Consider the following 26,631-nt stretch of genomic DNA (forward strand, 5'->3'; position numbering starts at 1 on the left):
ATTTGCATGGGCTAACTTACTGAGAAGTTAGGTTTCAATATTATATAAAATGTCTTTGTTTTGTTTCTTTGTTTGTTGTTTGTTTGTTTTTCAGACAGAGTCTGGGTCCATCACCCAGGCTGGAGTGCAGTGGTGCCATCACAGCTCACCACAGACTCAACCTCTGGGCTCAAGTGATCCTCCCTCCTCAGCCTCCCAGGTAGGCTTGTGCCACCACATCTGGATACTTTTGTATTTTTCGTATAGGACGGGTTTCACCATGTCACCCAAGCTGTTCTTGAACTCCTAGACTCAAGTGATCCACCCATCTCAGCTTCCCAAAGTGTTGGGATTACAGGCATGAGCCAATGCTCCCAGCCTGGATATATAGTACGAAATATTTTTCATGGTAAATTAATTATGAGTTGTTGGGCAAAATCCTCCTGCTTCTTTGTAAAACTAGCATTTTTTAACCATATTCTGAACATCTAAAAGTTCTACTTTACACAAGTTTAAATAGTTAGTGCTAGACAGACCCAGAACAAACATCTGAAGGAATCCCCTGAAAATATGAGTTCACTAAAACCCAAAGAGGTTAAGTGACTTACCCAACATCACACAGGCAGTTTGTGGCAGAGCTTCAATTCTACCCAGATTTCCTGGTTCTTCATCCAAAGCTCTTTAGCTACTTTTCTTTATATGCAAATTGCATTTTCTTTCATCTTAGCAGAAAGAGTAAAAACAATTACGTTATAGGTTTAAGACTTCCCTGAGGCTGGTGCAGTGGCTCACGCCTGCAATTCCAGCACTTTGGGAGGCCGAGACGGTCAGATCATCTGAGGTTAGGAGTTTGAGACCAGCCTGGCCAACATGGTGAGACCTCCGACTCTACTAAAAATACAAAAATTAGCCAGATGTGGTGGTGGGCATCTGTAATCCCAGCTACTTAGGAGCCTGAGGCAGGATTGCTTGAACCCGGAAGGCAGACTACAGTGAGCCGAGATCATGCCACTGCACTCCAGCTTGGACGACAAAAGCAAGACTCCATCTCAAAAAAAAAGAAAAAAAAAAAGACTTCCGTGAATAGCTGTGCTTGGTGGTGTGTGCCCATAATCCAAGCGACTTGGGAGGCTGACGCTGGAGGGTCACTGGAGACCAGGAGCTTGAAGCTGCAGTGAGCTATAATCACACCACTGCACTCAGGCCAGGGTGACAGAGCAAGTCCCTATCTTTAAAAATATATATTATATAAATTGAAAAAAAAAGAACTTCCTTGAATAATCCCACCCACCTGTGATGTTATCCTGGTTAGTAAATAATCGTGAGCGATGGTATTGATTTATGTGTTCACATAGGCAACGAGCACTTGTCAGGCATTTATTATTGTGCCTCGCATGAGGCTAGGCAGTCGGAGAACAATGAGATAACACAATCTAGATTTTTAAGGACTTCATAGTGCAAACAGTAAGACACACTAAAATAATGGGTAAGATGTGCTCTAATCCTGGCATGTGAAAAGTTCTGGAATATAGAGGAGAGAAGGCTGAAAAGTGACGGGTGCAACCTAAGACTCTGGCCAGTGACTAGCAGTTTTCCAGAGGAGGAAGAAAGGGAAAGGCATTTCAGGAAAAGGCCAGCATGAACACGCACATGAAGCTGCACGCAGGTGCAGAAAAAGGGGTAGCTGTTACTCTTCTGGGGCTAAGTAGGCAGACCCTGGTTTCTGCCACCCCTGCTAAGTTTAATGCTTTCTGAGGACAGATACAAGGTGTTCAAACCTAAGTTGATAGTTCCCTTCTCCCCTGATCTATTGAGTGGCAGCCTATTTTTTCTGACTGTAAAATGGACTACAAGAGACAATTCCTGCTCAGAGGGTGCCCTCTCTCGGTAAGCGTGCACATGCAGTGTTTCTCTCCAAGAAGGAAAAAGATACTTCAAATTGCCTATAGTGTCACCCTCATGCAAACCTATAAAGAAAACACAGTTTCCCTGACAGGTCACTTTAGTTGACAAGAAGAGTAAAGGTGAGGGAAAGAGCCATAGACTGAGTAAAACTGGATCCCACAGGCCTAGCAACCTGATCATAAAATCAGTGGATTGCACCAAATGTTCTTAGTCCCTCCTTTCTCTGATGTACCCTGACTTCTAGAAGCTACGGCTCACTAGATCTTGGCTAAATTTAAAATTCTCGCTACTTAAACCATATTCTGAGAAGTTAAGGACTGTGAAGAAACCAGAGAATCCCCACCAGGAGAGAAATATTGTTTCTGGCTGTGGGCAGCTTTCATCTCTGAATGTTCGGTAGCAGCCAGAGATAATTGGTCCAAATAACTTTTCCTTTCTCTTTTTCTCACATTCTAGCAGTAAAAATCCTTTTTGAAGATGGTCAATAACATGAGGACATAGAGCAGAATCACATTCTGTTCCTACAAAACACCCCCACCACCATTTTAAACTACAAATCTGCCAAACAAAAGATCATCCAAAAGATACTTTTTGAGTGCATTGCAGAACTGGGAGGGTATCTTCTTCTGAAGTGATTTCATTTTTCAGGCTTGCAATAATAAAATGATCTTAAGAGTGCTGAGGGCCAACAGCTGAGGGGAGTAGAGTCACCGTTGAGCCCTGAGGCTTGGTGGTATCCTGGGACTTGGAAATTCCCCACAGATAATTCCAGCAAATGCATTATTATAGGGGAAAACAGTTTCTGGAAGTGGGGAAGGAGACTGAGAGTGTGGGGAGGGGAGAGAAATGAGCCAGAGGCAAACTGTGTGTGGTCATGTGGGAAAAAATTAGCTTATTTTTTCAGTTGTTGCCCAAAGAATGTCACTGGTGATATAAAGAAGTGGAAAATGAGAAAACTCCATGATCATCCAAAAGCCATTATTGTCCATTTCCTGCTCCTGATGGGAAGGAAAATTGGACCATAAATCTTAGACTTACACATGGTCGTGGTCTCTTAATGCCCTCTGCTGGCAGGGAGGCAGACTGCAGCTGCCTGCCCTGTGTTACTGTGGACAAACTGCATAGTACCTCTAGGCTTCATTTCCCTCATCTGTAAAATGGGGATAATAATAGTATTTCTCGGCCGGGCGCGGTGGCTCACACCTGTAATCCCAGCACTTTGGGAGGCCGAAACGGGTGGATCACCTGAGCTCAGGAGTTCAAGACCAGCCTGGCCAACATCGTGAAACACCATCTCTACTGAAAATGCAAAAAAAAAAAAAAGAAAGAAAAGAAAAGAAATAGCTGGATGTGGTGGCACACACCTGTAATCCCAGGTACTTGGGAGGCTGAGGTAAGAGTATCGCTTGAACCCGGGAGGCGGAGGTTGCAGTGAGCCGAGATGGCACCACTGCACTCCAGCCTGGAGGACAGAATGAGACTCCATCTCAAATAATAATAATAATAATTAATAATAATAATAGCATTTCTCTTACAGAAATGTTGTAAAGATTAAAGGAGCTAACACATATAATTCGTTCAAAATGGTGCTAGCTATAAATTAGAATGGCCTTGTTGGCCACATTTATTTCCTTCCTCTATCTCCACTGTTTTTTGTTTGTTTTCCTAAGTCAAAACAAATCAATTACAGCTCTGTAACGGTGTGGTGGCTCACGCCTGTAATCCCAGCACTTTGGAAAGTCGAGGCGGGTGGATCGCTTGGGCTCAGAAGTTCGAGACCACTCTGGCCAACATGGTGAAACCCCAACTCTACTAAAAATACAAAAATTAGCAGGGCATGGTGGTGTATGCCTGTAATCCCATCTACTCAGGAGGCAGAGGCTGGAGAATTGCTTGAACCCAGGAGGCAGAGGTTGCAGTGAGCTGAGATCGTGCCGCTGCACTCCAACCTGGGTGACAGAGTGAAACCCTGTCTTAAAAAAAAAAATCAATAAATTTCTGTTACACTTTCATTATGTACAAAGTATCATATATAGTAGATATTTTGTCCCTATCCTCAGTGAATTAAATCTATTTTGAAGACATTACACAAAACTGGTGAAAAGTTAAGTCTTAGGAAGATTTGTATAGAATATTGAGTCATCAAAATAATTTTAAGAGAAGTATATTATTCTAAATTAGTTGTACTTACAATGAAATTTTCAGAGGAGAAGGGTAGTGTAAAATTTTATGGGGGAGGTAGGATTTGGACTTGGTATTAAAGATGGATTTCAGGTAAGGATGAGCAAAGAAGGCATAAGAAACTAGAACAGCAATCAATCAATCAATTAATCAATCAATCAATGAGGCAAGGTAATGGGAAGGAGAGTTTAGGAAAAGTGGAGAGACAAAGGATGACACAGTTTTTCTAAATATATGTGAATAATGAAAAATAAAGCTGAAAAGTAGGTTGGTGCTAACAGAAGGCTGAGCTAAGAACTAGCACATCTAAATGTTACAGAAAAAAGCCTTCTGTAGACAGGGGAACATAGATAAAAGGAGGTACAGTATAGAAGTCACAAGTGCAGGTTCCATTGCCACAGACTAGATTCAAGCCTTGGCTCTGCCTCGTAAAAACATACAACCTTGGGCAACTTCCTCAACCTATCTGTGCCTCAGTTTTCTCATCTGTAAAATGGGGTGATAAATTTCCATAGAGTTGCTCGGAGGATTGGATGGCTCAGTGCGTGTAAACCAGTTCAAAGAGAACTTAGCACATAGCTAGCTCTCAGTCCATGTGAATTGTAATGATGACAATGTAATGATAGTCTGCCTCTTAGGTGATCCTCCACTAATCCAGTATTGAAGTCAATCCTAGCTTTATACAACTGCTACTAGTAATAGGGCACCTTTTTCTCTAGCTTTATACAATTGCTAGTAGGGATAGAATACCATTTTCTCTTAGTAATAATGGACTTCCTGAAACCATTGGACCCTTAGAAACTTTTAGTGAGCTAGAGAAATGCAAACCAAAACCACAGTGAGATACCATCTCAGACCAGTCAGAATGGTTACTACTAAAAAGTCAAAAAATAACAGATGCTGGCAAGGTTGCAGAGAAAAGAGAATGCTTATACACTGTTGATGGGAGTGTAAATTAGATCACCTATTGTGGAAAGCAGTGTGGTGATTCCTCAGAGAGCTAAAAAACAAATACCATTCAAGCCAGCAATCTCATTACTGAGTATAAAACCAAAGGAATAGAAATCATTCTACCATAAAGACACACACTGTGTATGATCATTGCAACATTATTCAAAATGGCAAAGACAGGAATCACCCTAATGTCCATCAACGACAGATTAGGTAAAGAAAATGTGGTCCATATACACCACAGAATAGTGTACAGCCATAAAAAAGAATGAGATCATATCTTTTTCAGGAACATGGATGGGGCCAGAGGTCATTATCCTTAGTAAACTAATGCAGAAACAGAAAACCAAATATTGCATGTTCTCACTTATAAGTGGGAGCTGAATGATGAGAATTTATGGACACAAAAGGGAACAACAGACACTGGGGCCGACTTGAAGGTGGAGAGTGGGAGGAGGGAGAGGAACAGAAAAAATAACTATTAGGTACTAGGGTTAGTACCTGGGTGACAAAATAATCTGTACAACAAACTCCTATAACATGAGTCTGCCTACGTAACAAACTGCGCATGTACCCCTGAACCTAAAATAAACCTTAAAAAAAAAAGAAAAAGAAAAACTCTCTTTGGAGGTTAGATATTAATATGTTATACTCAAAACTTGAAACAACTTTTCTGAAAAAAGAAACTTTTAATGAGCTTATGTTTTCCATTCGGCTTCATATAAATAGAGCCAGGCACTTTGAAAGCCCAACTCAAAATATTGCTTTTCCCTAAAGCTGGATGTATTAGTCGGCCAAGACTGCCATAACAAAATACCAGGTATTAGGTGGCCTAAACAGCAGAAACCTATTTTCTCACAGCTCTGGAGGCTCTGGAAAGTCCAAGATCAAGATGTCTGCAGGTCTGGTTTCTTCTGAGGCCTCCGTCCTTGGCTTGTCTACAGCTGCTTCCTTGCTTTGTCCTCACATGTTTTTTTCTTTTCTGTGTTTTTTGTTTTTTTTTTTTTTTTTTTTTTTTTTTTTGCTTTTTTGAGATGGAGTCTCACTCTGTCACCCAGGTTGGAGTGCAATGGCACAATCTCGGCTCACTGCAACCTCCGCCTCCTGGGTTCAAGCAATTCTCCTGCCTCAGCCTCCCAAGTATCTGGGACTACAGGTATGTGCCACCAAGCCCAACTAATTTTTATATTTTTAGTAGAGACAGGGTTTCACCATGTTGGCCAGGATGATCTCAATGTCCTGACATCGTGATCTGCCCACCTCAGCCTCCCAAAGTACTGGGATTACAGGTGTGAGCCACCACGCCTGGCCCCTCACATGGTGTTTTTGCTGTGCATGCACATCCCTGCTGTCTCCCTGTGTGGTCTAATTTCCTCCTCTTCAAAGGACAACACCTTAATGGCCTCTTGTTAATTAATCACCTCTTTAAAGATCCTCCCTCCAAATGCAGTCACACTCTGAGGTCCTAGGGGTTAGGGGTTCAATATATGAATTCTGGAGAACACAATTCAGCCCAGAATGTTAGATTAGGACCTCTTTCCTCATTATAATATTTCTCTAATCCCCTGTCAAGATCGTTTTTATTACTGTTATCTCCAAATATTGGAAGAGATATGTTTGTGAATGGTTTATTCATCTATTCATTCCCCAAATATATATTCAATGCTTACAATGTGCCTTCCATGCTCTGGGCCCGTGTACAGGGATACAATGAATAAAACAAGCTCCCCGCCCTCATGGAACTTACTTTCTAGTGGGGAGAGTCATATCACAAACAAAATGCATGACAACACTAAGAATATGTCAGATTGGGATGAGTGCCATAGAAAATAAGCAGAATAAAGGAGTGGCCTAGGGAGGGAGGTGATGTGGCTTGGCTGTGTCCCCACCCAAATCTCACCTTGAATTGTAATAATCCCCACATGTCAAGGGTGGGGCCAGGTGGAGATAATTGAATCACAGGGGCAGTTTGCCCCATACTGTTTTCATGGTACTGATTAAGCCTCACGAGATCTGATGGTTTTATAAATGGGAGTTCCCTTGCACAAACTCTCTTGCCTGCCCATATGCAAGACGTGAATTTGCTCCCCATTCACCTTCTGCCATGATTGTGAGTCCTCCTCAGCCACGTGGAACTGTAAGTCCATTAAACCTCTTTTCTTTGTAAGTTACCCAGTCTCAGGTGTGTCTTTATTAGCAATGTGAGAACAGACTAATACAGGAGGTTTTTCTTTTACAAGGAATGGTTATGGAAAGCCATAAAAGTCATAGTTGAGCAATGATCTGAAGGAAGCAGGGAACCAGCTATGCAGATAATTGGAGAGAGAACATCTCATGTAGACAGAACAGCAAGTACTACGATCCTGATATGGTAGTGGCTTGGAGTGTCTGAAAAACACCGAAGTGGCTAGAGTAGAACAGGTGAGGGAGAAAGTATTTGAAAATGAGAGGACAGGGGTAGGTTAGCCAGCTTGTGCAGTGCCTTACTGCCTTTGTAAGAATGCTGGCTTTTGATGGAGTGAAATGGGGAATTATTAGAAGGTTTTGAGCAAAGGAATAACATGGTTTGACGTGTGTTAAAAGGCTCGCTCAGGTTATCGTGTTGAAAATAGACTAGGTGAGGGGCGGTGGGGAAATCTAAGCAGGTATGCTAGTTGCATTTGTCAAGTCAGGAGGTAACAGTGAGTTGGCAAAAAAAAAAAAAAAAAAAGTCAAAGTGGTGAAGATGGTAAAAGAAGTTTTCATTCCCAATATATTTTAAATGTAGAGCCCCCAGGATTTTCTGCTATTCCATATGGTGCTCATACCTCCCTCTCCGGGTTGCTTTCGGCATCCTGACAATTAACACTGTCAAAGTTTTAGTTGCATCTAAGCATTCTCTACATCTTGGAGCCAAGGATACATCTAAAATCCACGCGTGTCCTCCCAAGTCCGATCTACACATCAAATAAATGAACACTAACATTATATAAATCCTACATAGGAAACTAGAGAGAGATAAAGTAGACATCTTTATTCATCTATACCCTAATCACAGGTTATAAAAAGTCCAAAGCCAAAAGGAATGCAGAATGCCTCCAGATGGTATGATATTCAGATAAGGAAATACAGAATGTCATCATGGGTGTGAAACATTTCTAACCAGAAAAGGGAACAAGAGCAGCAGAAAGGAAAGCAGACCAGGGAAGTGATCACATTTGTTATCCCTAAAACAGGGTAGCTAGCATGGTACAATTATTTTTTGTAAGGGTTCTTGTCAATACTTTCAAAAGCAAGCTACAAAACTCTCCTCTCTAATTGCTGAAGTTAAGAGGAATTGGTGTCATTTTTGTTTTTCTTATTTAAGATAAATAAATTAGCCTAGCTCCACTCATCTTTTCCTTCCTTGATTTTCTTTCCTACATTCTGAGATGTTAGTTCACGATATATATATATATATATATATATATATATATATATATATATATTTTAGATGAAGTCTTGTTCTGTCACAAGACTCCAGTCAGGCTGGAGTGCAGTGGCACAATCTCAGCTCACTGCAGCCTCCCACTCCTGGGTTCAAGAGATTCTCCTGCCTCAGCCTACCAAGTGGCTAAGACCACAGGCGTGCACCACCATGCCTGGCTAATTTTTGTGTTTTTAGTAGAGACAGTGTTTCACCATATTCTCCAGGATGGTCTTGGACCTCAGGTGATCCACCCGCCTTGGCCTTCCAAAATGGTGGGATTACAGGTGTGAGCCACAGCACCTGCTGGTCAAGATAATTTTTATTAAGTAAAAGTTATTATTACTACTATTGCAGTGGCTTCCCTCTTATCCAACACCTTGTTTTTGGTCCAGTAGTACTGATTTCGGACTTCTGGCCTCTAGAATCATGAGAGAATAAACTGCCACTGTTTTAAGCCACAAAGTTTGTTAGAGCAACTGCAAAAATGTAATATACCCACATACTTCAGGACCTACAATTTAAGTAGGTGATTTACAACCCTGAACAGCTGCTTCTAAACATTTTTTCACCTTTCTCCATCAAAATCATGAGCTGGCTTGGCGTCAGACTTACTCGCCAAATGCCTCTTCTTTTCACAATCGTCTAGGAACCTCCTGACCAGCATTGTCTCACCAAGGACTTGAGCACTTAGCTCACCTCATTCTCTTCCCTCTTACGCTTTTGCCCTTCTTGACAATTTCAGCAACGCTCTGACCCTGCAGATTTTTTATTATCTCAACTCCAAAGATATGCCCTTCTGCTATACACTCTCATGGTCTTCCCTACATCTTGTCATTGCAAATAATTTCAGAATCTCAATTCCCGTCATACTCCTCTTCAAGCACCACTGCCAGTCCTCCCAGTGTGCCAGCTCTTCTTCTCACTCCAACTGTCTTTTGACCATACAGGGACCACAGTTGCAGTCAATCCACCATTGATCACAATTTCCCGCCACATTCCACCCACATACCACATGCCTTCATATCCCTCCTTACCCAATGTACAGGTTTTGGTGTAGTATCAGAACTATTTCCTTCCTAACACCCTCTTGCCACAACCTTCTGTTTTGTTCACTGACTAACCTCCAATCTGCTTAACCAAACTATCTGCCTACTTTGAACCAATATCTCACTTTCAATTCATGAAAACCCATGTCAAAGGGGAATTCAACACTGCCCAGCACTCCTACCCTACTTCTCTAGGATATTTGTCTTTCTTTTTGCCAAAGTAACTATTTCAAAAATTCTCCTCTTTTAAAATACACAGTACATTTCCTCCACTCACATTCTGCTAATGATCTTAACTCTTTCCCAGGTGAGAAGAAAAGAAAAAAACCTCCAATAGCAGATGAAACAAACCTCATATTCTCACCACCAAAGCTATTTTAAACCTACTTATTTTTCCTCTCTCTTGATAAATGGAAGCGTTGTCCTTGCCTCTAGTTGGGACCCACCTTTCCATGTTTCCTCTGGATTTCATCTCTGTTCAAGGAACTTTTCCTTTTCTCTCTCGTATTATCATTTCCTCTCTCATACAACTTTTCCTTTTCTCTCTCATATTATCAATTGCCCTTTCACAACTCACAACCCATGGGCTCACATGATGCTTTAATATCACTCATCTAAAACAAAAACAAAACAACTTTATTTCACTGTCACCCTGCTTTCCAGCTATTGCCCATTTCTCTTCAATATTTCACACCCAAACTCTTCAAAATTATTTTTACTCGTGGTCTACTTTTTTACCTTCTTTTCTCCACCTATTTTTAGGGGTTTTCTTTCTCATCCCACCCTATGAAAACCCCTTCTGATTTTAGCAAAATCTCAAAACTAACAGTCAACTGTCTATTCTCATGTTACTTGATCGATCACTCAGCAGCTTTCAACCTAGTTGGTCACTGCCTTTGTTGAACCCAGTGCTATAGTTTGAATAGTGTTCCCCAAGGTCATGTGTTGGTAACTTAATCCCCAATTCAACAGTGTTGAGAAGTGGAAACTTTAAGAGGCAATTTGACCATGAGGGCTCTGTCTTTATGAATGGATTAAGGCTTTTATTGTGGGAGTGGGTTAGTTATCAAGAGAGCAGACTCCTGATGAAATGACAAATTAAGCCCTCTTCACGCCGCCCTGCTCTGCTCTCATGTTCTCTCTTGCCCTTCCACCTTCTACCATGGGATGACACAGCAACAAGGCCTTTACCAGATGCTGGCCCCTCAATCTTGGACTTCCCATTTTCCAGAACTATGAGCCAAGTTACCAGTCTCAAGTATTCTGTTATAGCAGCACAAAACAGACTAAGACTCACACTTTCCCCTGGATTTCCATGACACTATGTTCTTCTGGTTTTCCTCTTATCTCTCTGTTCGCTCCTCTTTATTATTTGTTGATTTCTTCTTCTCTGTTTAACATCCAGATGTTGGGATACTGTACGCCCTGTCTTTATCCCTCTTCTCTTCCCAGTGTACACCTCCTTTTAATGTCATCTCATTCAGTTCCGTGACTGTAAATACTACCTATATATTGATAACTCTAAAATCTATATCTGCAACACTAACTTTTCCACTAAGATCTGAATTCACATATTCAGCTTTCTTCTCAGCATCTCAACTTTAATCCTAAGGATTAACTCTTGATACTCCTCCCTCATTTACTTTTCCTCAGTCATCCACATCACTAAATGATATCTCCATATACCTGAGTTTTTCACTCTGTGACCTTGGTAATAAGAACCATGGAGTCTTTTCAATCAGACATCTCTCAACTTCTTGTTGCTGCTGTTGTTGTTGTTGTTGTTGTTGTTGTTTTTGAGACAGAGTCTCACTCTGTCGCCCAGGCTGGAGTACAGTGGCGCGATCTTGGCTCACTGCAAAACCTCCACCTCCCAGGTTCAAGCGATTCTCCTGCCTCAGCCTCCTGAGCTGGGACTCCCTCAACTGGGGCTGCAGGCATGCACCACCATGCCTAGCTAAGTTTTTTGTATTCTTAGTAGAGATAGGGTTTGACCATGTTGACCAGGCTGGTCTCGAACTCCTGACCTCAAGTGATCAACCCACCTTGGCCTCCCAAAGTGCTGGGATTACAGGCATGAGCCACTGTGCCAGGCCCATCTCTCACCTTTTGCATCTCAATCCCATTTCAGAGACGTAGAAACTCTATTATTTTCCCTGCACTTAGTATGCCTTCAATAATAATGTAGCCCTGGTTTACCTAATTAGCTACCTTTTCAGACATTGTTCTCTACTATTCCAGCATATTGCCGTCAGTGTTATATATGGCATGAGACTTCTCCAGGAACCTGGTAGTCTTTGAAGATATACTGTATAATCAAAGCCCAAGCCTTTCTGCCTTGGAGTGTCCATCTAGGTGATTCCATAGTCTTCCTCCTAAGAGATGGTATAGGTAGTGTTGGGGAGAAGGGTCTTCTTAGGGATATACTAACATGTACGCTCTTGTCACCTTCCTCTTGGAATTCCTTTTTCAAATCTTCCTTAAGAATAGGAAGACTGGCCAGTCACAGTGGCTCACACTTGTAATCCCAGCACTTTGGGAGGCCAAGGCAGGTGCATCACCTGAGGTCAGGAGTCTGAGACCAGCCTGGCCAACATGGCGAAACCCTGTTTCTTCTAAAAACAGGAAAAATTAGCCAGGCATGGTAGCAAGCACCTGTAATCCTAGCTACTTGAGAGGCTGAAGCAGGAGAATTGCTCGAACCCAGGAGGCGGAGGTTGCAGTGAGCCAAGATCATGTCATTGAACTCCAGCCTAGAAAACAGAGCGAGACTCTGCCTCAAAAAAAAAAAAAAAAAAAAAAAAATAGGAAGACTGTTCACATTCCTCACTTTCCCTTTCCTATATTTTGGCCTGTTATATAAACTTTATGCTTTTGGTCTCTTGATACACAAAGCCAATATTTTGTAATTCTAAAAATGGCCTTTGCTTTCCCCACAATGCCTGGCTCAAAGTCTATGGACTTTGTTATAAGTGTACAGAATTCTACAAAGGACCTCAAGAATGATGAACTTGACTCTTCTAGGCTGTATCTCTCCTGAGAGTCAATACCCTTGGAAAAATCTTGGATGATGAAGGAGAAGAGAAATTGGTTCAAATAAGTCTTGGGAAGGAGAGAGAGAAGCAATACCATAGCGTCTTAAAAATTTTATTCCCAGCTACGTTGTTTTTCATTGTTTTGTAGGTTTTTATTTCTTTTTTTTTTTCTGTGTCTTCTGAGGAATTTTACTGGGAAGATATAAAAGGCTACATCAGGGGCTTCCAGCCAAGTGCTATTTTAAACCAAAGGTCTCTATTTTTTATAGAAGTACATTTTACATACAGTAATTTTCTTTCATCCCATGCATTTTCTTCATGGAGCCATACCTGAGAAGAAAGGGCCAGGAACCAAGCTCAGGTCTACAAGGGGCAAGCACCAAAATAAAATAGAAGAGGATCTAAAAGGGCTTGGTATATACCTCATGGTTTACTCCAAGCCACATCTGGTTTTATCCACACATTAGATAGGTGGTATGTTAGTTTCCTAGGACTGCTACACCAAAATGCCACAAAATGAATGACTGAATATAATGGAATTTATCCTCTCACAGTTGTGAAGACTGAAAGTCTGGAATCAAGGTGTCAGCAGGGTTGTTTACTTCTGGAGGCTCTGAGGGAGGGTCTGTCCCAGGACTGTCTTCCAGTTTCTGGTGGTGGCCTGCAGTCCTTAGCATTCCATGGCGTGCAGGATGCCTCACTCCTATCTCTCTCTCTCTTTCCATAGCATCTCCTCCCTGTGTGTCTCTGTGCCCTCACATGGCCTGCTTACCAGTCATTGGATTCAGGGCTCACCCTTCTCCAGTAAAATCTCACCCTTAACTAATTATATCTGCCAAGACCCTGTTTCCAAATAAGGCCACATTCTGAGATTCCAGGGGGATGAATTTGAGGGGAGACATTATTTGACCCAGTATAGATGGAAGGAAAGACTTTGAAGTTGTGACAAAATATGGCAGTATTTCTCCAGAGGCTCCCAGGTGAGGCTCCCAAGTGAGCCACTCACTTGACTACAAGTAGGAGGCTGAGAAGGTGATCGGTTGAAAGTTAGGTTATGTCCTCTTAGCACAAATTTGAAGGACAAGTGGACTTTTGAAAATCTAGATGGCTAGCATTTGGTTTTATTTATTATTGCCTTGCTCACTTCTCTATCATCTACAGCATCTTTCCCTCTTTCACTTTCCATTCTATCTAGTCAATAGTTCCAGCGGAAAAAAAAAAAAAAAAAAAAAACCACCACTAGACTAGAATTCAAGAATATTGCCTTAATGTCTTGCTTCTGTCATTTGCTATCTGTTTGGACATGAGAAAGTCACGTCCCTGTGCCTGAATGTCCTCAAATGTGAAATAATCAAACTCCCAATGATTTTTTAAGTAAGTTTATGACATTTTTGCCTCTGAAGTTGACACTTCAATAAGACACTAAGACTTTTGGAATACCGTATTTTATCAAGGAAGCAAGGCACTCTGAAATGCCAGAGATAAATTTTCATCCAGAATAGTTGATATACAAAAATACGTTTATGTTTTAAGTAATAAACTCTACTTACCTGAAAATGTATTTATATGGGACACATATTTTTCTGGTATTATCAAGTAATATTCCAGGCCAGCCATCAAAATGGACTACACTGCAAATAAATACATAAACAATTGAAGACCCATGGAATACCTGTCCAATGGGTCTCGAATGCTCTATAGAATAAGTTATGCATGTACATGTTTTATTCATATTTTATGCAGTAGAAAAGAGAGATGAGAGGGTGAGAGGGAAAAAGGGAATGAGAATAAGCTCATTAGAATTCCACTGCCTCTTTAAGCTTCAATTTTCTCGTTTTAAAAAATGGGGTTGATAATTCCTTTTTTCCTCTGGGCTCTACATTGGTTATATAGTGTGGTTTCAGTATCACATTTTCAAGCTCTAAAGTGCTTAGTACCTTGTTAGCAGATGGTAAGTGCACAATTCATATTTGTAATAAACGAAGGAATTCGTATTCCCAGACAACCTCAAGGGGTTCTTCTGAAATGCAGCTTGTTATTTTTTTACCTGTGTCACCCTGTCACGCTGATTAGTAACAGCCGTCCCAGTTTGCCTATTGCCAAGTTTTTTCTTTATTTAGCAGCCCCTGCTTTGGCCACTAGATGGCACAAGAGGAAAGTTCCTTAAAGACAGCAAAAGAAGGAAACACGGGTGAGGTTAGCCCCAATATGAATAAAGGAGCCATCCGGGTTAATTAAGTAAAACAAGCACCCAGCATTTCACCCAAGACACTGCAAGGAAGTGAAGCCTTCATGAGACTGGACTTCAAATGAACTTTGAGCACTGGTGGAAACAGAAACAAAAAACTCTCTGCTAACAGAAATAAGATACCGGAACCAAAGACAATAACCTTGAACAAAACATTCTGGGACACCATGGATATCAGCAGAATGGGGGCAATCTAAGAAGAGAGGCCAGACCAGATCACACACCATGATTAAGGATTATCACCATTGCACAGAGAAACCTAGATCTGATATGAAAACTCCACTCAATAGAGCAGATCTGCTGCATATATTTCAGTTTAATTTAATGTGGACTAAACTGTATGCAGTTCTCATTTCAGAGTCAATTTTAACCCATCCTTGTGTCATCTATTTAAAGTCACCAAATAACTCCCCTAAATATTGTTACATGGAGGCACCTGGGCTATCCAGACTCAGTTTACTATAGAAGTCACGAATCTAGAGTCCCGAGTGGGCAAAAGAAAGTAGGCATCTGGTGCATAATGCTGCCTTTTAAAGCCTCGCTTCTGTCTGGTGCATTGCACGTGACTTACAGATGCAACAGACAACTCTACTTGCTGTGTGATTCTGTGCTTACCAAGAAACTTTCCAATTATAAATGGACTTTTCCTGTAGATCTGCCTTCAGGAAGAAAAAGCTATGTCCTTGCAAGCACAAAATTAATTCTCTGAATCTGTTGGGCTCAAAACCTTGGACAGTGTTGAATTCTGCGTTGAATGCCCCTCGGGGTAGCTCTTCACAGATCACCAAGGCCCTGGTGACCGCATATTGGCCCATTTTCTTCGCATCCTTTTTTTCTACTTTTATAGCCATGATTCTCCATCCTGGTAAGAGATCAAACTTATCCATGAAGATTTTTATTAATACAGATCCCCAGACTCTAGCCCCAAAGATTCTAACTCAGTAGATCTAGGGTTGATCCAGGTATCTGTAATCATAAGAGACCCAGTAGATTCCAATAAGGCTGACCCTAACTCTATGGTGTTTCAGCATCATGCGTCTTCTGGAGTATAATTCCATAAGTTAGTCCAGGAACATAGAATCATGGAAGACATTATTTGGAAAAAGGTCTCCAGATGCATAAGAACCCCATACTACAACATCTTCAAACCCTCAGGTTCCCATGGAAGCTCTGTATAAAGGAGCCTGACAGGAAGCCACTAGCCCATTGAAGCTTAACACTAAGAAACCAGCAGACCTTTGGCTGACCTTCAGCTTTCAACTAGGAGTATCCAAAAAAGTCCTATTCGCTATTGGAGAAAAGGCTACTGATGCCCTATCTGGTCAAAAAATACTTATCTGAGACCAAGACCAAACACGTAATCTGTGGGTCCCAGTGCAAAGTTTAAAAGTTAAGAATTTCAAGATGGCAACAGCAGAGCATTAAACCAAGTGTGAGCTCTTTCTGAGCATGGAACGTTGTGCAGCTGCACAGGCACATGCCCATGAAGTAGCCCTACGCAGGACTATTGGGACAGGGCTAAAACTGAGGCAGGACAGTGATTTGTACATCAAGGAATAACTGTAATTGGTATCTGATCTTCTTCTCAATCTGCTTGTTTTTCTGCAAAACAAGGCCTTGAGGGAGCCTTGGGGAATCTCTTTAAAATGCAAATTCAATAGTGTCATTCCCCTGCACAAAAGCAGCATTGCATCCCATTGCTCTAGGATCATATCTAAAGTCCTGAGTATGGCCCACAAGTGCCTGTGCCTTCTGGCCCCTGCCTACCTCTCCAACCTTGTGCTCCCATTCTCTTTATGCTCCAGTCACACTGCCCTTGTTTCAGTGCTTGCAATTTTCCAGGTTCCTTTCTGCTCGGGTCTTCACATATGCAGTTCTTTGTGGCTAGAAGAATCTTCCCTGTCTCTTCTCACTTAGCTAAATTCTACTTATCCTTCAGGTCATAGGTTAAATGTCGCTTCTGCGTGGAAGCTTTTTTGACCCACACTGGGACATGCTGTCCTCTTACCCTCTATTTGTCCCTTATAAACTGATTTCCACTGTTCTTAAATGGCGAATTGTGCAATTATCTGTTTAAAGGCTATGTTTCCTGCTAGACTACCTGCTTCTCCGTCTTGTCACTGCCATATCCCCTTTGCTTAGTGAAGTGTCTGAAACACAGGAAGTAAGTACTCAAAAAGTAGCTTTAAATTAACTAATGAGAAATATGGCAACGAATGAAGAAAGGGTGGAAATATCAGGCACCAGTATCTTCTTCTTGTTGAAGAATCACATCTACTTCCAAAGCCTACTGACCTGATCTTCCAAATCACTCCATACGTGGCACTAAACATGCCTTATACAAAGACAACACAATTGTCCCGGACAATCCAGTTTTTTAGCTGTCATCTTGGAGTGCTTATTAGCAGTACTTACTTTTGCTCACCAAACTGCCTGTGTGGGTGCTGAATTATGTGAATGCTCTACTTATATACCATGATCCAGTAACTCATGAGCCATCTCTCTCTCTCTCTCTCTCTCTCTCTCTCTCTCTTTCTCTCTCTGTAGGTGAACTGATGAGAGACAGCTTCTGTGTTTTGGTGGCTGTGGTATTAACAGCAAGCTTAAGATATTAAACCGAGCAGCTTTAATCCTCGAGGTCTCCTGGAGCAGTAGGGATTAATGTATTTTTACTCCAGAGCCAATGTAGCTATTCCGATGCTCTAAGGTCTGCTCTCTGCAATGCCCAAACTGACCCCAGTTGCCTTTCTCTAGACCCGCTTCTTCGCCTTGGGAGAAGTGATGGAATTCTACCTGGAGATCGACCCTGTCACCTTGAACCTGATCATCCTAGTTGCGAGCTACGTCATCTTGCTCCTGGTCTTCCTCATCTCCTGCGTGCTATACGACTGCCGAGGCAAGGATCCCAGTAAGGAGTACGCGCCCGAGGCCACACTTGAGGCCCAGCCCTCCATCCGGTTGGTGGTGATGCAGCCAAGTGCCCCTGGGCCCCACTGGCCAAAGGGGCCTGGACTTTCTTTGGGGGATCCTGCTCCACTAGGGAAGAAAAGCACCATGGTATGAGGCTGGCTAAAGGACACTGGGGAGAGACCACTAGACTTTCCATAGAGACAAACTGCTCCCTATCGTGGCTCCAATTCTCTCGGTACATGTGTCCCGCTTGGGAAAGAAGGTGAGAGTTCTGTCTTACTTGCTGTTTTCTCATCACTTTCTTTGTGACAAAAGCAACTGTTTAAGGTAAGAAGCCCAAAGTGGTCTTTAGTCAAATTCTTCAGATGCAAAATGTCAGCAATACTATAGTATAATGGAGTTGGTTACTGATACATTTCTGATGTTGCTGTCCTTGCAACTCACAGGAGAGACTGACTTTTGAGAAAGGATGCAATAGAGTGTGGGGGTGTGCGTGTGAGTGTGTGTGCATGTCTGTGTGTGTATGATGAGGAATGAGACTAACTCCGGTCAAGCCTATTCTTTGCAAATTCTTTCTTTTCAAGGCAACCACTTTTTTGTTGTTGTTTTTCTTTTCTTTAAGAGACAGAGTCTTGCTCTGTTGCCTGTGCTTGAGTGCAGCAGCATGATCATAGCTCACTGAAGCCTTGAACTGGGCTCAAGCAACCTTCCCGCTTCTGCCTCCCATGTAGCTGGGACTATAGGGTCATGCCACCATGCCAGGCTTTTTTTTTTTTTTTTTTTGTAAAGATGGTATTTCACTATGTTGCCCAGGCTGGTATTGAATTCCTGGCCTCAAGCAATCCTCCTGCCTCAGCCTCACAAAATGCTGGGATTATAGATGTGAGCCACTGCACCCAGTCAAGGCAACCCCACTGAACTTGTTCAGACTTCAGAACATTATTATTTCTGTAGCTACCAGCTCTTCACATTCTATTCCCAATTCTGAGACAGAATAAGGAATACATACAACTAAAGCAACAAAGCTTGGAGCCTGGATTCAAATCCCGCCTCTTCTACTGGCTAGCTGTGTGGCCATGGTTAAGCTGAGTCACCTCTTTATGCCTCAGGGATAGTGACTGGACAGAGAAGGTTTGGGGCTATTTAAATGAGTTAATTCACCAAAAGCACTTGAGACAGTTCTTGACACACAGGGTTAGCTATGATGATGATCACTGATAATATTTCCTTCCATATGCCTCATCAAAAAGTTTAGTCTCCAATCCTCAAAGCCGGCCTGATCCAATACAAAGTTATTGAAAACTCATTGAAATAATTCTCAGGTCCCACAGCTCGGTGTATCTGTCCCCAGAACACTACCTGCTCTCTCTTCACTCTCATTGTTGATGTTGAATTGTATGTTTTTCCCCTGTTCATTAGTCTATTTCCAAAATTTTTGAATTATTATCTCCATTTTGTGTATTTTTATTAACCCTCCCTTTCCTGAGCTCAGAGAGACTTATGTACTTACTTCGAGATTTACTAAACCCCTTCTTTCCATCAGGACCTATGTGGAAGTGAAGAGAAAAGTGTCATGACCCTGCCATCTGATCTTTGCTGCCCAACAGAAGGAAGCAGGTTCAGGCATGACTTAGACAATGAAAGATAAGACAGCTTTGCAGATCCTCTGCTAGAAGTCTGCATAGGGGGCAGGAGTCCGCAGAGACATGAGTGTCTGACACACAGAAGATACTCAAGTAATATTGGAATAATGTTGAATGGCCAATTTCATCTTAGACTCAGGTACCAAAGATAAGATGATTTGTCTTAAAAGATAAATAGTCATTTTTCCAGAAGAACAAAAGTATGTCGGAATCTTGAAGGGTAGGACAGGAGATGGCTTTTTAGACAGAAGAAATAACAAAAACAAAGCTTAAAAGCAAACAAATTATAGAGTCCATTGATTGTGAAGGTCTGATGGTGTCCAACATGTGAAGAAAACATGAGAAATTCCATTTCTGTTTCTCCTGTAGAAAACTGAAGAGGAGGGCCTGGCCAGCCTGCCCTGCCAGCTTTGACAATGAGCAATGTTTTGCCTTTGGATTGTTAAGTGTCTGTAACAAACGTGAAGATAATCCCAGTTACTTGGTTTTCAGGTTTTGATGTTTATTTTTAATTTAATTTGTTTCTTATTTTATCAGAACATTCTATTTTCTCTTAAATACATGATTTGAAAACTATATTGAAAACCATTCAGAGGATATTTATTTCTTTTATGAGCAAGAAGCCATCTTCACTTTTTTGTTTTTGTTTTTGTTTTTTTCTGAGACGGAGTCTTGCTCTTGCTCTTATTGCCCAGGCTGAAGTGCAATGGCACAATCTCGGCTCACTGCAACCTCTGCCTCCCGGATTCAAGCAATTCTCCTGCCTCAGCCTCCCGAGTAGCTGGGATTACAGGCATCTGCCACCACACATGGCTAATTTTTGTATTTTTAGTAGACACAGGGTTTCACCACATTGGCCAGGCTGGTCTCGAACTCCTGACTTCAGGCCTGCCTCGGCCTCCCAAAGTGCTGGGTTTAACAGGCGTGAGCCACTGTGCTCGGCCACCATCTTCACTTTTATAATGAAAATATAAACTGAAAGAGGAAACACCATAAATTCACAGGCAGCTTCTAAGAACCTACCCTTTATATATTATATACTTATATTTCCATGAAAGGGAAAGAAATAAGGTTAGTTCAGATGAAGCTCACATTAAGAAAAGGGCAGGTTCTCATATATATATATTCCTATGAATATATACATAAAATATGTATATATTTTATGGGAATATATAGACAGAATACACATATTGAACGTATATATTTCATGGGACTATATATAAACACCCATAAAATATATATATTATACATTCAATATATATTAAATTTCTCATTATATATATTCAGTGATCTATTCACTGATTTTATATCCAACCAGTGAATATATAATTATGTATATAATTATATATAATATATGTATGTAATTATATACCTATAATCATATACATATAATTATATACAATATTATATATCATATATAATATGTATAATGTATATATAATTTTATATTATGTACATATATAATATAATATATAATATACATACATATATTGTATATAATTATATATTATATATAATGTATAATAATATATGATATATATTATATATTATATAATATAATACATTATATTATCTAATTATGTATTATATTATATATTATATATGTAATTATGTATTATATAATTTTATATAATTATGTATTATATATAATGATATATATGATTACATATAATATGTAATTATATATTATATTTAATGATAAGATATAATATATGATATGTAATTACATACTATATATTATATATTATATATAATCATATTATATATTACATATAATATATAATATATAATATATATATTAATTACATATTATATGTAATTATATATAATATATTTTATATTATTATATACATTATATATTATACTATATATTATTATATATTATATAAAAGTATGTACATAATAATTTATGCATAGTTACATATAATTATTATATAATCAGCAAATATGTGATCAGTGAATATATATAATGAGATATATATAATATATAATAAGACATATATTTGTCTATATATTTGTTAGACAAAATATATATGTGTCTATATATATTTTGTTAGACAATATATATGTATATATATTTTGTTAGACAATATATATGTATATATATTTTGTTAGACAAAATATATATGTGTCTATATATATTTTGTTAGACAAAATATATATGTGTCTATATATAGATAAAATATATATGTGGAGAAAAAAATTAGTGCACCACAAGAAAGTAATGAAAATAATAATAATGAATTCAGCTTTTTCCGAGAGAGAAATATAAAATGTTCAATGCATCTAATATTGAAGTTAAGAATATAAAATATTCTTCTCTCTTGGATTCCTATTAAAAATAAAATTTTCAAAATCTTTAAAGAATATGAAGTAAACATTCATTTAAAAGTATTTCACTTATGTTTCAATTCCACATTGGATCCAACTAAAGAGGAAAGATTAACAGAGATGGGGGACAGAAAAATAAATTATAAGAGAAAGAAAGAGAAGGAGAACAAAAACCGAATAATAACAATCCTAGTAACAACAACAACAAATAAGGTGAACAGAAATAAAGTCAGGGAAGAGAAAAAGAAGAGGAAAAAAGGGGAAAAAACTAAAAATACTCTAAAGTAAGTGTTGGAATAGATGGCATTGAGTAATTCCAAGCCTCTGGTTCATTTGATTTGTAATCCATTCAACTTGTTCTTCAAGAAGGAAGCAACTTCTCTGTATTTAAAACAATCTTTTCAGTATAAAATGAAGTTTTAGAATCTTGTAAGGACTACAACTAAGAATTTTACAGACCAGGAGCAGTGACTCATGCCTGTAATCTCAACACTATGGAAAGCTGAGGCAAGAGGATCACTTGAGCCCAAGAGTTTGAGACCAGCCTGGGCAACATAGCAAGTGCCCATCTCTATAAGAAGTGAAAGAATTAGCTGAGTGTGGTGGCTGGCACCTGTAGTCCCAGCTACTCAGCAGGATAAGGCAGAAAGACGGCTTGAGCCAAGGAATTTGAGGCTGCAGTGAGCCATGATCACATTACTCCCTACCCTCCAGCCTGGGTAACAGAGCAAGGCCCTGTCTCTAAAAAAAATAAAAAATAAATAAATAAATACCAGCAAGGAAATAAACCCAGAAGAAACTGTGATTTCTTCCCAAGAATATTTGACCTCAGAGGTAAGAGAAAGAAAGAAGAAAACAAACAAACCAAAATAAAAACAGGAACTGAGGTCCTATTATCACCTTTTTCCTATTTGCCCCCACCACTTACCTTTCTGCAGCATGATCTCCTTACTTGCTTTTATTTTAAACCTTCATCAATTGTGTCTTATTTTAAAATATAGCTTTATCTCTTAATGGAATTATAAGTTGTACAACTGCAAGGTTCTACCTAATGTTTTAATATTTTGGTATTAAGACCTGGTGGAACGGCTTGCCAGCTAGAACCAAAAGGTTTATGTGACATTCAAATACTGCCTTATTTTTCTTTCCTTATGGAATTAGGACTCCCTTTTCCCAGTATATTTTAATTCACTACTCTTCTATCATGCACATTTGTATTAAAGCAAATGTAGTGTTTTGGCTTAATTTGAATGATAGCTTTGGGAAGGACCCAAACCAAACACTTTCAAGGCAAGGAAAGGGAGGGAGATAAATGGGGATTTATCAAGAATTCACTACATGCCAGATACCTTTTATTCATGATATCATTTAATCCTCATGCTCCCCTATGAGATAGTCACATCTAAAACTAGTTCAAAGATTAAGAAGTGGAGGCTCATAGAACAGCTCGAGTTTGCATAAGGCCACGCAGTTTACCCATGTAAGAAGCAGGATTTGAACTCAATTCCAGATGTGTCACCTCCTACCACCTGTTTTTTCACAGCTATTAAAGAGCAAGAGTGAACCCATGGTTGTTCCACCAACCCCATCTCTCTCCTCTGCTAGAATTGGATACCTAGGAAGTTGCTCCATAATCATCTGTTTAATCCAAAGGACTTTCAGATTTTCTCCTCTGAGTAAGATGTCACATCAGAAGAAAAATAAATTATTGTAATTTGGCTGGAACGTCTCCTGATATTCCAGAATGTCTTCAGGACAGAGTTGGACTAAGTCTGAACTTTATACTGGAAAAGCCTCACTCAATTTCCCCTCTGTCACTATCTGCTGTTTAGCATTTTGTGTTTTTTGTTAATTAGCTTGTTTTTTCTTTTCTTTTCTTCCTTTTTTTTTTTTTTTTTGATGGGAGTCTCACTGTGTCACCCAGGCTAGAGTGCAATGGCCTGATCTCGGCTCACTGCAACCTCTGCCTCCCAGGTTCAAGTGATTATCCTGCCTCAGTCTCCCCATTAACTGGGATTACAAGTGCATGCCACCATGCAGGCTAATTTTTTGTGTTTTTAGTAGTGACGGGGTTTTGTCATGTTGACCAGGCTGATCTTGAACTCCTGACCTCAAGTGATCCACCCGCCTCGGCCTCCCAAAGTGCTGGGATTACAGGTGTGAGCCACCATGCCCGACCTGTTTAACATTTTGTGCATCAATTAACTTCCTGAGCCTTTTTCCTCAACTAAAAAAATCATATGTACCTTGAGCCCAGAAGTCTGAAACAAGGCTAGACAACATAGCAAGACCTCATCTCTTAAAAAAAAAAAAAAAAATGAATATAATCTTAAGATGGACAAAGTTTAGAATCACACACTAAAGTATCTGGCATATAGTGATATTTCAAAAAAATGAAAGCCACTACCAGCAAATAAGATGAAAATAAGTAGAAGACTTCATGACCTGCTGGCTAGAGATGGCTCAGGACATTTGTGGGGTTGTTAAGGGGAAGGGGAGTGAAAGGTTAGACAGCTGTCACGTGCTGTAGAAATTTAGAAAGAAAAGGTAGTGTCTGTTACGGGTTGAATTTCGTCCCCTCAGAATTCATATGTTGAAGTCCTTAGCCACTGTACCTCAGGATGTAATCTTATTTTGCAATAGTGTCATTACCGGTATAATTAGTTAAGGTGAGGTCACACTGGAGTATGGTGGGCCCCTAATCCAATAGGACTGTGTCCTTATAAAAAGGAGAATTTTGGACACAGACATGCATACATATGAAGAATGGAGTTACACAATCACAAGCCAAGGAACTACCAGAATGTAGAAGACAGGCTTGGAATACATCCTTCCCCAGTACCTTCAAAAGGAACATGGCCTGGCTGATGCCTTGACCTCAGACTTTTAACCTCCAAAAGTGTGAGGCAATAAATTTCCATTATTTAAGCCACTTGGTTTGCAGTACGTTGTTAGGACAGCCCTAACAAACTAATTCAGTATCTAAAATGAATGTTTAGGATGTGCGATGAGTTGTTTAACAGGTCAAAGCTCTTTAGGGTCAGTTACATGATTCTATTGGATGTGACACTACGCTGAGTTCGAGTCTGGGGGAGAAACTAAAAGGCCAAACTTGATAGAGGTTGCCTAGGAAGTAGATGCTGTAAAAGCAGAGTAACCATTTATTGTGGGGGTTTTGTTTTGTTTTGTTTTGTTTTGTTGTGTGTTTGTTTTAGAGACAGGGTTTCACTAGGTTGGCCAGGTTGGTCTTGAACTCCTAGGTTCAAGCAATCCTCCTGCCTCAGCCTCCCAAGCAGCTGGAATTATAGGCACACACCACCATGTTGTGTTTTTAAAGAGGGTAGGCTGGGCACGGTGGTTCACACCTGTAATCCCAGCACTTTGGGAGGCCAAGGCGGGTAGATCACCTGAGGTCGGGAGTTCCAGAATAGCCTGACCAACATGGAGAAACCCCATCTCCACTAAAAATACAAATAATTAGCCGGGTGTGGTGGCGCATGCTTGTAATTTCAGCTAGTCAGGGGGCTAAAGCAGGAGAATCGCTTGAACCCAGGATGCAGAGGTTGTGGTGAGCCGAGATCACGCCATTGCACTCCAGCCTGGGCAACAAGAGCTAGACTACATCTCAAATAAATAAGAGGGTAGAATACAGGAGAAAAAAATTCTTGGTAGAAAAATGTGCTTGTGGTTTTGCCAGATGGAATGTAAGGTATAATTGAGAGGAATAGAGGCAAGAAACTCTCTGTTCCATAGAGGAGGACTAGGGACAAATCACAAAGACAGGATATTATGGGGTTCAAGCACAAAACTATTTGAGTGAAACAAAGACAGTTTGGAATTATCCCTAAAGTATCCAAGTCTCTTCCGATACCCCATATGCACTTCAGAAGCCACTCAATGAGTGCCAGGCACCTCATTTAATCGTCCTGAAGATTTGTAAGAGGAGGAACCATTATTTTTATTTTAGAAACAAGGCAGTTTCAGACTGTCATGCGAACACCTTCAGGTTGAAAGGGTGGGATTAGCAGAATCCGGGGATCCTGACTTTCAGTCCTGAGTTTACACTATAACTTTATAGCTGCCCAGAATCCATACAGAGCCACAGGATGATTCAGCAAGGTGGGTACAGAAAAGTCACACTTTCGAGATCTGTCTCTCCCTGCCATCACTTTCGGGGAGTGCAAAATAACATAATCTCTTTGATTAGAACAATTCCTGAGAACTAGAGGGCAGACACAGACAAGTATTGCCCAAGAGTAGCAAGAACAGTCTCTTTCTCATTACGCCATCTTCCCTGAAAACACTAGTGACTGAGATACAGAAAGTATGAGATCATTTATTATCTACCTCTGTTGCACAGTTACTTTGACTTTGACTTTCTTGGGCTGCCAGTGTTCCAGATAAGGGTTTTGTAACACCAGGATTAAGAAAGATTTTAGCTATTTCACATCCTCCCAAGATAGTAGGAAGTTGTCTGCGCATGGTTTTTTTTTTCTCAAGGCTTCTCTGTACTCAGCCATTATTTAATTAAACACCAGCCATATGCTGGGATCTGCTGGTTCTCTGCTTGACGCATTGCCAGCCTGGTGGCCTCAACTGCAATTTGAAGTTGACAGGCATACAATACAAAGCTCAGGAGACACTAGGAAGAAAAGGACTTGACTTGGAGGAAACAGGAAGACCCGGGGAGAGAAAAGTGTGCTGCTCCAAGGGAGGACTTAAAATTGCCCAAGCGTGGCTCAGTGGAAACGTGGCGGTGGAATTTGGAATCTGGATTGTTTGTCAGAATTGATAAAGACATTCTCATACGGAAATGTATCTGTGAAAAGCTGTCTGCCACTGGGGCAGGGAGAAAAATGAATAGTATAGAATTTTGGAGACAAAAATGTATATGCAGCAGTCATTATACACATAATCAGGAGGAAACCAGAAGATCCAGGGGCCAAAGGGGAAT

The 26,631-nt window shown here is 40.3% G+C and overlaps 1 protein-coding gene across 5 annotated transcripts in view; it reads left to right on the plus strand.

Moving 5' to 3' along the window:
- The first annotated feature begins 17,456 nt into the window (after nucleotides 1-17,456).
- Nucleotides 17,457-26,631, plus strand: part of SMIM36 (small integral membrane protein 36) — an 82,823-nt gene continuing 73,648 nt past the window's right edge. For 4 of the 5 annotated variants that reach the window (XR_012425624.1, XM_074019267.1, XM_074019268.1 and 1 more), the window contains exon 1: nucleotides 17,457-17,965. Coding sequence is in view for 3 of the 5 variants with exons in the window: in XM_074019267.1 (XP_073875368.1) it covers nucleotides 17,575-17,856 (282 nt within the window). In the remaining 2 variants the exon portion in view is untranslated. Of the gene's footprint in view, nucleotides 18,031-26,631 lie in introns of all 5 variants that reach the window. The other variant, XR_012425625.1, reaches the window with a different exon arrangement.

The sequence above is a fragment of the Macaca fascicularis genome, chromosome 16 (genome assembly GCF_037993035.2).
Source record: "Macaca fascicularis isolate 582-1 chromosome 16, T2T-MFA8v1.1".
Taxonomy (NCBI): Eukaryota; Metazoa; Chordata; class Mammalia; order Primates; family Cercopithecidae; genus Macaca; species Macaca fascicularis.